This window comes from Octodon degus, unplaced genomic scaffold (genome assembly GCF_000260255.1).
Source record: "Octodon degus isolate 3935 unplaced genomic scaffold, OctDeg1.0 scaffold00162, whole genome shotgun sequence".
In the NCBI taxonomy this organism is placed as follows: domain Eukaryota; kingdom Metazoa; phylum Chordata; class Mammalia; order Rodentia; family Octodontidae; genus Octodon; species Octodon degus.
Genome location: NW_004524738.1, coordinates 2,673,319 through 2,687,316, shown reverse-complemented (window position 1 = coordinate 2,687,316; position 13,998 = coordinate 2,673,319). Strand labels below are relative to the sequence as shown.

General features: G+C 45.4%; 1 protein-coding gene across 1 annotated transcript; it reads left to right on the top strand.

Moving 5' to 3' along the window:
- Positions 1-10,598: 10,598 nt before the first annotated feature.
- Positions 10,599-13,998, top strand: Mat2a (methionine adenosyltransferase 2A; the record flags this gene model as incomplete). The annotated part of the gene is made up of 5 exons (XM_023702949.1): positions 10,599-10,802; positions 12,765-12,842; positions 12,946-13,068; positions 13,661-13,773; positions 13,858-13,998. Coding segments are annotated over exons 1-5 (546 nt in total), but the record flags the coding sequence as incomplete, so codon positions are not given.

Genomic DNA, 13,998 nt, shown 5'->3' with positions numbered 1-13,998 from the left:
TTTTTTTTTTAAAAACAGGGTTTCGTTATATAGTTTAAGCTAGTCTTAAATTCAACAGGTAGCCCATGGTGGGCATGGTGGCATATGCCTGTAATCTCAGCACTCAGGATGCTGGGGCAGGAGGTGTGCCGTGCAGTGAATTTGAGGCCATCCTGAGTTACATAGCAAGCCTGTGTCAAAAAGAAAAAGCAAACAAACAAAACAAATAAACACAGTATGTCACCACAATCACACAGTACCCAGGCAAGGTTTTCCCTGCAAAAAGATTTGGTAGTTCAACGTCATCCATTTTCGCAATATCTACAACTTTGTAATGTGTTCCTTTATTTGGCCTTCTAATTTAGCTGGGTGTGAGGTTGCCTTTCTTTTGCTCACTAAGAGCAGGTCCCCTATGAAAAAGGAATCAGGAGAGGAGAAGTCAGTCTCTCATCTCAGACCCATTTGCAATCTTATCTGTTTTAGAAAACAGTTCCGGGGCTGGGGAGCTGGCTCAGGAGAATATGTGCTTCCCTGGCAAGCACAAGGGCCTGAGTTGAATCCCTGGTTCCACCAAAAAAGAAAAAAGAAAACAGTTCATATGGTACTTGGAGGTTTGGAAACTGAATCACTTAAAACCATCCTATCCATGTTTGGACAGAGCTTGGAAAGCTCTCCTGTAGCCCCAAGGGTCCCCTGCCTCAATTCACAGACTGCCTGTCTTGATCCTTGCTACTCAAGCACGGTCATAGTCCAGCAGGGATAGCACCCCCAGGAATTTGGAAGTGCAGAATCTGCTAAAATGCATAGCGTAATGAGATCCCCAAGTGATTTATAAGTCTAACAGAGCTTGAGAACCTACTGCTTCCGGCAAAGGTGTCCATGGTTCAGAAGGGTAATAACGTTTTCATCATAAATGAATTATGATCACAAAGTACAGTGGAGTTTACATTAAAATTTAGTACAGTAAAAGATATGTGGCCAGGGGCTGGTGAGATGGCTCAGTGGTCTAAAGCACCTACTTAGAACAAACTTAGCAAAGCCCAGGGATCACGGTTCAATCCCCCAGCACCACATGCCAGTCAGCCTGCCCCCTGGTGGGCTGAGCTGGCCACTCACACACACACACACACACACACACACACATAAATAAATAAAATTTAAAAAAAAAAAAAAGATAGGTGGCCATTAACTGCTTTTACTTCCAACACACTTGCACCGTTGTTCTTAGCACTTTCTTTCTTTTCTTTTTTCGGCAGCACCAGGGATTGAACTCAGGCCCTTGCGCTTGCCAGGCAACGGCTTATTCTACTGAGCTATCTCCCTGGCCCTTTTAGCACTTTCTGAAGTAGTTCTGAAAGCCCTCTTTCCTGAGTGTCTAGCTGCATAGTCATGGCCGCATTAATGTCCTGAACTGATTTGAAGCCTTTACCTTTCATGGTCATTTTTACTTTGGCACACACGGTGCCAGATCTGGTGAATAAGGTGGATGACGATACATCATAACATTTTTACAAGACTGCCCAGCAGTCAGATGCTATTAGGCAGCAGCATTTACTGAATTTTTAATTACACCTCATAAAGATGCTCATTAAAAGAACTTCCATAATTGCTTCATAAATTGGCAAGAATGAGAGAGTAATTGTGTTTGAAGTGAGGGGGAGGATTTTAAAGGGGATTAGTGGCAATGCGTCTTTTACTGTAATAATTCCTTAAGACCATAATATTAAATGAATAAATTAGACATGTAAGCTTGGTTTTTCTTATATGAGAAACCCAAAATATAACTAAAGAGCAAAATAATAGATAATATGAAGTAGGGAGGGGAGCAAGGGGGAAGAAAAAGGGATGAAGAAAAAGAATTAGAAGAAACAGTGGAGACAGAACTTTTGCAAACAGGAACGAGACCGAGACCTGGAAGGATCAGGGAGGGAGAGGAGGACGGGACTAAAGAAAGAACGAAGATGCACTGTGTACTTGGACCAGCCCACATGGTGAGTGGCATCATTACTTACTGCACACATGGGCTGATAACACTAAAACATTGTAAAAATGTAAGTGTGCACCATATTTTTAAAATCAATTAAAGTTTGCATTTACATTAAGGTATACGTAATGATCGCCTTCATCACAGGGAATTTATACCTGTATAGGATAAACCTTGATTCCTTTTTTGCCCCTTCCCCTCCCCTCTCTTCAACTCCTCTTCCCCTGCTTATTTACAAATGCTTTGTTTCCTTTTCTCATTTTTTTCTTTTCCTTCTTTTCTTTCCCCCTCCCACCTCTTTCATTTCCCTACCCACTTGAACATTTTCTTTCTATTTTACAATATCTATTAAACATCTTGGTCCTTATTTATATTTTTTCTCACACCGCAGAAACAATACAGTATTTACATGTGTGTCAAATTTATTTCACTTAAGAGTGAAATAAGAGAGGTGGCCCACACCTGTAATCCCAGCACCCAGGAGGCTGAGGCAGGAGGATTGCTGCTAGTTTGAGGCCAATCTGTGTGCATCCATTTACCTAGAAATTCCTCAAGTTCATTCTCCTTTATGACTGAGTAATACTCCATTGTATTTTTTGGGAGAGAATACAGGGGATCGAACGCAGGATCTTGCACTTGCCAGGTAAGCACTTATGCCACTGAGCTATCTTCCTAGCTACTCCATTGTATTAAAATATTCACCTCAGCCAGGGAGATAGCTCAGTAGAATAAGCACCGGCCTGGCAAGCATAAGGTCCTGAGTTCAATCCCTGGTACCTCAAAAAAAACAAAACAAAAAAAGCCCTCACTTTTATCCATTCATCCGTTAATACATCATATTTTTGATCAGTTCTTGTCTATTAAATGAATCCTAGTCCTCTTGAAGGTGCGAAGTTATTACAACTTGTTCAACCAGCAATTGCTAGCATGACCGCTTTTACCCTTGGCTGCTCATTTAAATCATATGAGTTGCAAAAGTTGATGGTCTCCGTATTCCAGCCATGCGGGAGGCTGAGGTGGGAGGATTGCTCGAGCCCTAGAGTTTAAAATCAGCCTGGGAACATGGGGAGATCATAATCTCAAATAAAAAGAATAACTTAAGTTACTTTTTCAAAATATGTATGGACTGTTCCAAACCCAGAGATGCTGACTTCATATGTCTACAGAGGGGTCCAGGCTTGGTTTCATGTTATTTTTCTGAATTACCTGCTTGAGAGGGGCTGCCCATTACTCTGAATCCTGTCATAGATGTCAAAGGGCTTCAAACATGGGTCCTACTCATTCTCACATGTTTCACAATCCTGGAAAGTAGGGCTTAAGCCTCCAACCCAGAGGGAAGCCTGGAAGCTTCCTACCAATGTAAAGAGGATTCTTTCTCTGGGTCTTACTGGCTGATCAACTCTGCTGAGTCACCTTCCCTGTGACAGGTGCCACAATTCTGTAAAACCGCTTTACAGCAGATGACATGACTCTAGGCTAACTTGGGGTGGGGTAGAGGACATAAAATCGAAAACTCCGCTGAAAGGTGGGCACTGACCGTGGCTGGCTGTACTCTCTTTTGCTGTACCTCCAATCACAGAATACAGTTAAACCAACATTCCTTTCTTTTTTCTTCTGTTTTGTTTTGTTTTGTTTTAAACAGGGTCTTACTATATAGTTCAGACTGGCCTTGAACTCCCAGCAATCCTCCTGCCTCAGTTTCCCGAGTGCTGGGAATAGTCTTGCACCACCAACCCAGTGGAACCAACATTACTTCACATATCCTCTTCATGAACATGAACTGGCTCTTGCAGTTAGTGAGATCGTAAGAACACAAAGTACTTAAACTTCCTAGATAATTGAGCAACCTGCAGACTCGGGTTATCAAAGCAGGTAAAAATCTTGGCAAACAAATGCTCTGAACTGTGAGGGCGACAGCACAGAACAGGCTACCAGCTCCCCCTGCCTCATCCCATCAGCATTCTCTTGCCTTAGACCTTTTCTGTCCTGGAGGCAGTTGTGCCCTTTCCTTAGATGGAGGATGGCCTTGTTCCTCCTGCCTACATCCTCCAGGATCCCAGCACAGGGACACGGTGGTCTTTGCCTGCCTGTGGAGGTAGCAGCCATTTACAATGCAAGGATCAAGGCCAAATTAGATAAAGGTGGAGCGAGGTGAAGCTGAATGTTCCCCAGGACTCAAACAAAAGGACACAAGAAATGGAGGTTAAAAGGCAGCTTGGGGAGGTGCTTGTGTCTCTGGGAGCAGCAAACAAAGCTGGGGGTGGGACCAAAAGTGAACAGGAAGCTGGACAATGCTGGCAGTCACCCAGAGGGCACCCTGTATCCAGGGCTGCCCTGAACAAAGTCCATCTGAAGAGGTAGGTTTGTGCCCTCCCAGAAGGCGTGGAAGGGTCTAGGAAGGTAAGTACCCAAAGGGAGACTGATTGCTGGGAAAAGCACGGGCGTTCAGCTGAGACTTGAGTTCACAAGGTAGCAGGAAATGGCTTGCCCTGTCCCCCATGAAGATAGCAACGACCCAAGTTAACAGAGCTCTGGCTCTAGACAATGGGCAAGAAGGGCAGGGGTTAGAATACACAGCACCACATTTGGGGCCACTAACAGTTGTGGAGTAGGGAGCAACAGCTCTCAGCCACAGTACACCGACAACAGCCCACTTAGAGAGATTTGAGTACTAGTGCTGGGCTCTGAATACCTCGTGGATGGCACCAGTGGAAACTCTAGAAAGCACCGTCAGCATCACAAAAGCTCTGCCAGAGGATAAATATACAGCAGCTTATTTTTAGATCACCTACCTTGGGCCCTGCCACTTCTATACCACCAGTTTCCCCAAACTAATTATATAAAAGAATGAACTTCCTTCTTAATATGGTTAAGCATGTTTTCATATGTTTATTGATAAATGTCATTTTCTTTCTGGAGAACTACTTACATGTTTTCCTGCTTTTTTCATTGAATTTTACTTTTTTCAATTGGCATTAATCCTTTGCCGCATGCTATATATTTTCCTGTTGTATTCGGATTTTACTGTGTTAGTTGGTTTTCTCTTGTCGTAAGACAAAATGCCCAACATCTGCAAGTTAAGGAAGGAAAGGTTTAGTTAGGTCACGACTTAAAGAGATTTTAGTCCTTAATCTGCTGGCTCCAAGGCAGGGTGGCACATGGCAGGGGGGCAGTCATTCATTCATGGCCTCAGAAGACAGCCAAAGCAACAAGGGAGGGACCTTTCCATGGAGAACAGAAGGTAGCAAGGCAACAAAGGGGCAAGAAGGCTCTTTCTGTCCCTTATAGTGTACCCAGGCTCCCCACCCTAGGGTAGGTGTAGCACTCACACCCTTAACCCCAGCATTGGACCATGACTGATTTAGCTCCCTCTGAAAAGCCCAGCCCCAGTGACTGCATGAAGCTTTGGGGGGATATCTAGACACAGAAATATGGTTATGGCTTGTGTCTAGATGTCACCTCATGCAGTCATAGGTGGGGCTATTGCAGAGGGGGCTGGATCTAAAGTGCACGATGCTGGGACTGATTCATGGCGCAATGCAAGGATCAAGGGCACTTGCACGAAGGGTATGAGTTGTGCCTGCCCTCATAGCCTGGGTAGGATGTGAGGGACAGAAAGAACTGTGGTCATCGTCCCTTGTTGCTTTGCTACCTTCTGCCCACCAGGAGTTGTTTCACCTCTGTGAGGCCTGCCATGCCAGGCTGCCCTTTTACCAGCTGATGGATTGAAACCTCTATAAACTATGAGACAAATAAGCCTTTCCTCCTTTAACTTTGGGTGTTGGATATTCTGTCTTAGCAACAAGAAACGTAACTAAGGCAATCTACAAAACAGGAAGAGAAATAAATAGCAACTGCCTCGTCAGAGCTGCTGTAAGAAGGATTATGACAGTGCCTGTCACAATAGACTAGCTTTTAGCTTCTGCCTTCATAATATCACCTCCTTCGTGTCTTCTACACTGTACATCAGCGGGCCAGGTCTGAGAGGCTGTCCCTGAGGCTGAAATAAAGAACCCACCCCACCCTTTTAAAATCAGTTTGCATGTTCACAGGCCCCCATCTCGGAAAAAGGATTTTCCTCACGCATCAGTAAAAAAGACAAGAGAAGAATTTATCTGAGATTTTTAGGATGAACTCGAGTGGAGTGTGTCTTGAAGCTTCAGGTTTTGTTTTGTTTAAAGAAAAATCTTGATTTCTCTCTTTTCTACCTAGTTTTTATTTTTTCTATCTTACTTCACCACCGTAAGCATTGCTCTACCCTGTAGTTCTTTATTGAGGTGTAAAAAGATTTGATTATCAAAAGGAAAAAAAGAAAAACAAAATATTAAAAGCCTACAGGTGAGAGAATTCACATAGTATTCTTATTTTTGCTTTGAGGCAGGGTCTTGCTCTGATTTTTTTTTTACAGATCAGTCTTGAATTTACTCTATTGCCTCAGCTGCCTTGCGTTCATGGCAACCCTCCTGCCTCAGGGTCCTGAGTGCTGGGATCCCCATTTGGGTTGGCTTGCACCTGTGAGCATCTGACAGACCAGGCTTTAGCCGTAAACAAGTGGCGCAGTATATAGATGTCTGTCCTATATTCCTGGGCTGTCATTTACACAGAAGGTATTAGGACTCATAATGTAGGAGCTTCCTCCTCGGTGTCTTTGCACCTTACTAGTGCATTTTGCTACACTATCCCCCTCCCTTTCTCTGCCAAATCAGATTTTGTGCTGCAGAGGCATGTTCTTCTTCCTTCTTTTTTTCTGCGGCCTTCTTTCCTGGGGCTCTTTTTGTTTTTTTCTTTGACTTACTGGATCCTTCTTCTCTATCAGATTGGACGATCGATCAATTGGTAAGACCTAGAACTGTTACTACCGGCTCATTCATTCCAATCGCCCACTTTCACAGGGCTAGGGCTGTACTAATGCTTTCTGGGGTTGAGAGAGCCCGAGCTTTTGGGCAGTGATGAGTTTTTCCTTTACGGCACTTCACATTCCATAAAATTCATTAAAACTAAGTGTGACATAAACTAATACTTCTCCGGGGGTATTTGACCCTCAAGGCACTAATCTATGAAATGAGAAATCATTCCTCTTGGAACAGGATGGCTACGTGCTTCTCTGTTGGTAAAGAGTTCTCAATTTTATTGTGTTTGTGGCTAAAAGCAGGACTTCATTTCACATGGGCATGAAGGTCTTGTACTTCCCGACTTTCTCCTACAATCCCTTCTATTCATTCTCCTTGTTTTTGCATTTCTCCTTTGTTTTTTGTTTGCATTTCTCTTCTCCTCCTCTCTTCCCTTTCCCTCTTCTTTCCTGTGTCTGTCTGTCTGTCTGTATCTCTCTCTCTCTCTCTCTCTCTCTCTCTCTCTCTCTCTCTCACACACACACACTTAAGCACCTTGTATATGCCAGGCATTCAATGTAAAACTTCAAAAAACCACCTAATCGTGAAGTTTACAAACCCAATCACTAAATCTATAATTGCAGGCTGCACTTAAGTGCCATGAAGGAAAACACCTTGTGAGAAATCTCTATAGATAAAAGCTGCAGCTGACCTGGGGCATAAAGAATAAGAAGTTACCCAAACATCTTTATTTAGAGTTTGAAATAGGCAGCAACTAGGACTATCATAGCATCAGTACCTGGGCCTGCCTCACAGATGTATATTTATGGAAGAAGGGAAACACAATAATATGAAAATAGATAAATAGGATCTGCTTAATTTTTTGCTTTTGATGGGGGGTTTTACTTTTGCTTTTTGAAGCAGGGTCTCACTGGCCTATATTGTAGTTCAAGCTATTTTGTTTTGGTTTTTGCTTACTTTGTCTTTCTTATTTTTATTTTTTAAATTTTTTGGGGGGCCAGGGAGATGGCTCAGTGGAATAAGCGCTCCCCTGGCAAGCACAAGGGCCTGAGTTTAATCCCCCGTTCTGGAAAAAAAAAAAAAAAAAAAATGGCAGAACTGGGGATTAAACTCAGGCCCTTGCGCTTGCCAGGGAAGCACTTATTCTACTGAGCCATCTCCCCAGCCCCAAGATTCCCTTGTCTTGTAGAAGGCCCAATTTTGTCTTTTTTACACAGGGTCTCTCTATGCAGTTCAGGCTGTTCTTCAGCTCACTTTGTAGCCCAGGCTGCATTTGCAACCATCTTTCTGCCTCAGCCTCTCAGATGCTAGGATTTCAGATTTACACAACATCCAGCTGTTTATTTTTTTGAGACAGGGTCTTGCTACTACATATAGTACAGACTTGTCTCCAATTCTGATCCTCCTGGGACGATAGGCTTGCCATGACATAGGCTCCTGCTTTATCTTGATGCAACAAATTAACAGATTGAACTGCTACTCACTAAAAGAAAGCCAATATTGCTGGGCGTGGTGGAACCCGCCTGTAACCCCAGCACTGGGACAAGAGGATCATAGTCCGTTCAAGTCAGCCCGGACTACATAATTCACTCGAAGCCAGCCTGAACTACAAAGCGAGACCCTCTCTCAATAAATAAATACAAATTTAAAATTGTAAGAAAGCCAATGCAAAACTGTGGAATGTTGCCTGGTGCTGCTTTACTACCAGCTCCACAGTGGGCTTTTCCTGCCAAGGCTAGATCAGCAGTACCAACTGTCTTTCTTGCTCTCGTTAAGGGTAAAATATAGTGGTTTAGAAGAGGATTTTGTAGTCCTGTCCCTGACATTCAACATTGTTGAGCAAACCACCTCTCCCTACCTCAGTCTTGGCAGGAAGAGCCCACTCACTGTGGACATGGCAACAAAGAGACATCAGGATTTAATGAGCCAATCATGTGATCTCCTTCAGCCTATTCATAAACTAACCTTCACATTATATTTCTGCCTCCTTATTAGTAAAATAATCTTCCAATTATATTCTGGCTTCCTGTATAGATTTTTCTGCTGGGAGATAATGCATTGAGAAGTCTACACATAGTTTCATTCAATTACCATGATTTAATAAAATAACATTCTTTTCAAAAAGTGACATAATACTAAAACAAACAAACAAAAAAAGATGGAATAGTATCATAGTCATTTTCCTATGAAGGGTTACTTTGAAGAGTAAAAAAACAACCAGTAAGAATAACCTATTCATCGCCTCTTTTGTATTTATCCTTCTCTGGCTGCCTGCTGCGATTATGGATGTGGCCCATAAGTCTGGGGACAAGACCGTCTTTGCCCTCTTTGTTGATGCCCTCAGCGCAGCCCAACGCTCCCTTTGTTTCCGTCTGCAAATTCCCATCTTCTCTGCCCCGCGCATGTCATTTCACCTAGCGGCTTTTTCTTCAGAATTTACCTAATTCCAGAGACGGGCAGCTGGCGTCTGTTCCAAGGGGTGTGTCGTCTCCCCAGGGTGAAGCGTCACTTTGCTCTGGGCAGCCGGTGGCCCAAGAACATCACGAATCGCGGTGCTCTTGTCACCCCCGGCGTGCGGGCCACCGTGACACCAGGCCCTGGCCACTCCTGTCGGGGTCGGGGTGCGCGGGGCGCGGCCCCCGCGCGAGACGCAGCGACAGCCCCTGCCATGCCTCCCTTCCCTTAGGGACGCCTCGAAATCGCTCCCGACTCCCCTCGATTCAGATTTGGTTTCGCTCCTTTTCCGTGTCCCTCTGTAATTCCATTAATGGCTAAAACTAGGACGAAGGCAGGTGGGCATTGTAAGTGAAAGCCTCCCGCCAGAACAGACCTTCCTCCCGCGGAGAGGTCGGCCCAGGCACACTCGAGGGCTCGCGGGGAGGTTTTCCCCCAAGCGGGGAAGAAAATGCTCGTTCACTATTCTCCTGCACAAAAGCCTGAAATCCCTTAATCCCAATTCTCTTTTTGTCTTCTCAGAGGCACAGGAAAGCCAGACAGGGCCCGCAAGCGACCTCCTTTCTGTAGAGGTCAGTGTGTGGTCTCCACGACCGGGTCAGGAAAGGGTGACACGCTGCGGAGAGGCGAAAGTCGACAGCAGCACTCTCGTTAACTCTCTTTCCAGCCGCTTTCATGGAAGCCATTAACCAACACATTACTAACCCCTGGGCCGGCGCCCCTCAGCAGTTCCACCCGCTGGCGCGGCGGCGAGCAGGGTGGGAAGAACATGGCTGTGCGATGACGCGCCCGCGGGCCAGCCAATATGGCCACCTCCACATGGCCGAGAGCCACCGGCTCCCTGTCACAAGGCGTCCAAAGGCGGGGCGGCCGGAAGGACCCTGGACAAGGCAGCGTCAGAGCTCGAACGCCGCGATTCCCCTCGTCACCGCTGGGGGGCGCTACCTAGCGGACTGCTCTCCCGGCCAACGGTCGGGGGGAAGGTGCCACACCACAGCACAGGGGAGCGGGTCTTTAAAGCCCTCGGCGCCTTTCCTCCCACACGGAATATACAAGGATGCAAAGGCTATTCAGACTCTTATTTCTACTGAGATCGTGTTTATAACTGTTTAAGATGGATACTCTCAGGAGGAGCGGTTGCTTTCCTTGCCACCCCTACCTTGCAGAATGGTTTAGTCCGAGTGGCCTAGGCACCGCCCTCTTTCCCCCGCCACCTCCGCGCCAGTGGTGCATTGGTGAGCGGGGCCAAGGGGCGGGGCCAAACCGGGCGCGCGCGCGGGCGCTGCTCTATAAATAGTGGGCCTCGCTGCCTGTCGCCCCGTTTTCTCCGCGCCGCCTGCGATTTGGAGTTTGCTCTCCACACAGTGTGTGCGTTTCCCGGTCGCGTCATCGCTGCTGCCCGCTTGTCTGCTTAACGACACTTTCTCAATCCATCGTTGCCACCATGAACGGACAGCTCAACGGTTTCCACGACGCTTTCATCGAGGAAGGCACGTTCCTCTTCACCTCGGAGTCTGTGGGGGAAGGCCACCCAGGTGAGATGGCGTGGCTCGGGACAGTGCGAGGGGCAAGATGAAAGTGCCGGCCACGATCGCCAAGTGAGGGATTCGTGGGCTCCGTCCTTGCCCCAGGGACAGTGGGAAGGACGGCCGCGCGCCTTCCTCGTGGCGTCGGCGCCGCGCGCGTTGCCGCCGTTCCCCTCCCCCTCCCGGTATTCCCCTCCCATCCGGCCGCGCGCCCAGGCAGGCGGAAGATTCCAGAAAGCTAGAAGGGCGGGGGCCGCGACAGTTTGTGTTCTGCCCGTGGAGGGCACTGTTCCGCCCTGGTCCTCGCATCTGCAAAGCCTCAAGTGGGTGACCCGCCCCGCGTGCTCGCGTCCGGCCTTCGGGCGCGCGCCCCGCATTGCAGCGGCAGCCACGTGCCTGCCGCATGTGGCTTCCGGGCGAGGGGCGCCCTAGCCCTCGGCTAGCGGGGTGGGAGCAGGTGAAGCAGGACTCCTGTCTTAATTGCCAGCGCAGCTTCGGCTACCAAGAGGGATACAGACATGCCCTTAGGTGAATGTAGCCTCGGCTTCAAGGTGACAGCCTCGAGCTAAATATAGTGCAAGTCGAGGCCATCCTTATTTGGACCACAGGTGCAAAGGATAGGAAGTATGAATTAAGTGTTGGCTCCGCTTGGCTTGGGTTTCCTTTTAAAGTCCTAACCTCTGTCGAGGTTTGGCTTACATTTCCTTCTTCGGGCTTTGTCCGCTGAAGCGCCATTATGGGAATTTACACGGGAATGAGTAGAGCTGTTTCCAGCACATTTTAACCTGTACTTCAGCACAGGACCAAGTGAATGCCATTATTGTGCTCTTTAGACCTAGACTTGTAGGGTGGCCGCAATAACGTGACTCTGGTTTGATGACCTAAGCATCAGCTATGCCTGTGGTGAAATCCCACCAGCAGCCTTGATGAATGCTGAAGGTCAGGTGTTCTGTTGTGCGGTTATATGATACTTAAAATTTTGAGTCTTAAGTCTGGAATGTATAGTGCTATTTTAAATGGTAATTAAGGAGAGGGCGTGTTGCCATTCCCCCAATATATTGTATGGTGGGGAAGATTCTGAGATTTTAGAATGCATTTGAGCATTCTTTTAATCTGCTAAGCTTTTGTTGAAGTCTTTATCTTTGCCCTGATTGGTGTTAAAAGATTTGAGATGCTGATCTGTATCTCAGTTCTTTCAGGTAGACAGGGGATTTAGTTGGTAACACCTGTAGAATTGAGTATTTGTAGGGAAAGTAGACTGGACTGTGTGGCTTTCCATGTGCCCAAGCATGCCATTGCAAGCCAACTCCACTGGAAATTAAACCCAGTGTCTGTATTGAGCTACATCTCCAGCCGAGTGACATTGAGAAGAGTGTCTGTATTGCTCAGGCTGGGTGTAAATTCTTGCGATCATTTTGCCTTAGGCAGCTTCCTATGGTACTGAGATTTATAGGGATGTGCTACACAGTGGGCTTCAACTGTTGAAGAAATTGCTAAGACAAAAGTTTAGTTTTGGTTAAATGTAAGAATTGTCTTTTAAATTAATACTATGCTTCTTTGCTTAAGCTTTTTAATTTTAAAATGTCATTTCTTTCACCTATTTAATGTCAGTTTAAGTGACTTACAAAATCAAAATATTTCAAGGAAGGACTGAAGTTCTTAGAAGGTATAGACATTTATCATACATTAAGATGCACTGAATATGTGCAGTGTGTTGGCCTGAGTTGATGAGCTTGTAACATGCACTGTCTTTAGCTTTTAATATTATTCAAATACCCTGTGGTAAGGCAGTGCTTTAAAACACTAGTTAAGTTCTTATCTGCAAGCTTCATGCCACTGACATTGTACATTTTTATGTTTTACCAGCAATGTTACCAAAAAAAAAAAGTGAGACTAGTTTTTCTAGTTGATGGGAAGAGAGGAGCTGGTAGTAAATTTAAAAACTTCAAAGTCCAGGATTTTCTCTTCCAGATAAGATCTGTGACCAGATCAGTGATGCTGTCCTAGATGCCCACCTTCTGCAGGACCCAGATGCCAAAGTGGCTTGTGGTAGGTGCAGAATGAGTATCCTTGCTTATCAACTGCTTGAAAAAAAGTAATACTGGAAGACGTTTATAAAAATGGCATTTGCTGTGAACCTCTTTTCTATTAGAAACTGTTGCTAAAACTGGAATGATCCTTCTTGCTGGGGAAATCACATCCAGGGCTGCTGTTGATTACCAGAAAGTTGTTCGTGAAGCCATTAAGCACATTGGATATGATGATTCTTCCAAAGGTGTGTTGTAATTCATTTTACTGTTTCTTTTTCACTTACAGCACAACCCATAATTGAAACTTTTATAATGTTCCTAGTACTCCTGAATTCCAGCTGTGTAGTTTTTACTTTGTTCTTTGTTGCAGCCTTATTCTAGCCTCTTTAAAAGTGACATTGTGTGGTAGGGTAGGTATCCCATTACTCTTATGTATTAGCTATCACCAGGCTCTACTTTTTTCCTGTATTTTTCAAGTACTTCTCATTTAAAAGAAGCACTTTGAGTTACTGTCTTTGCCACATCCATGTTGCTGGCACCAATAGTGTGTGCTTTGCAACAACTGAAGCAAGGGTTATTTGAACATAGTGCATGCTATGGCACAGCCGGTGGACAGCTGCAAAGTGACTTTAAGGAGTAGGTGGCATAGACAGCTTAGACCTATTGGACAGAAGAGTGATTCCTTTTCTGGGAGAGACAAAACTAAAAGCACAAAGCAAAGTCATGGAAGGGGACAACTATATCTGATTTCTTTGTAACAGTTAGAATTGTGAATTGTGTTGTAAGTGGAGATGGTATTGTGATTTTCTTTTCCTAGAAAAGCATTTTTGTTTATAGGGTTTGACTACAAGACTTGCAATGTGCTGGTGGCCTTAGAGCAACAATCACCAGATATTGCTCAAGGTGTTCATCTTGACCGGAATGAAGAAGACATTGGTGCTGGAGACCAGGTACTGTGTTAAGAAAGTGTTTGCATCTCTTAAAATAAATTGTGAAACTTGAAATGATTACATTGTTGACTTATCTTTTTTCAGGGCTTAATGTTTGGTTATGCCACTGATGAAACTGAGGAGTGTATGCCCTTAACCATTGTGTTAGCCCACAAGTTAAATGCCAAACTGGCTGAATTACGTCGCAGTGGTACTCTGCCTTGGTTACGCCCAGATTCAAAAACC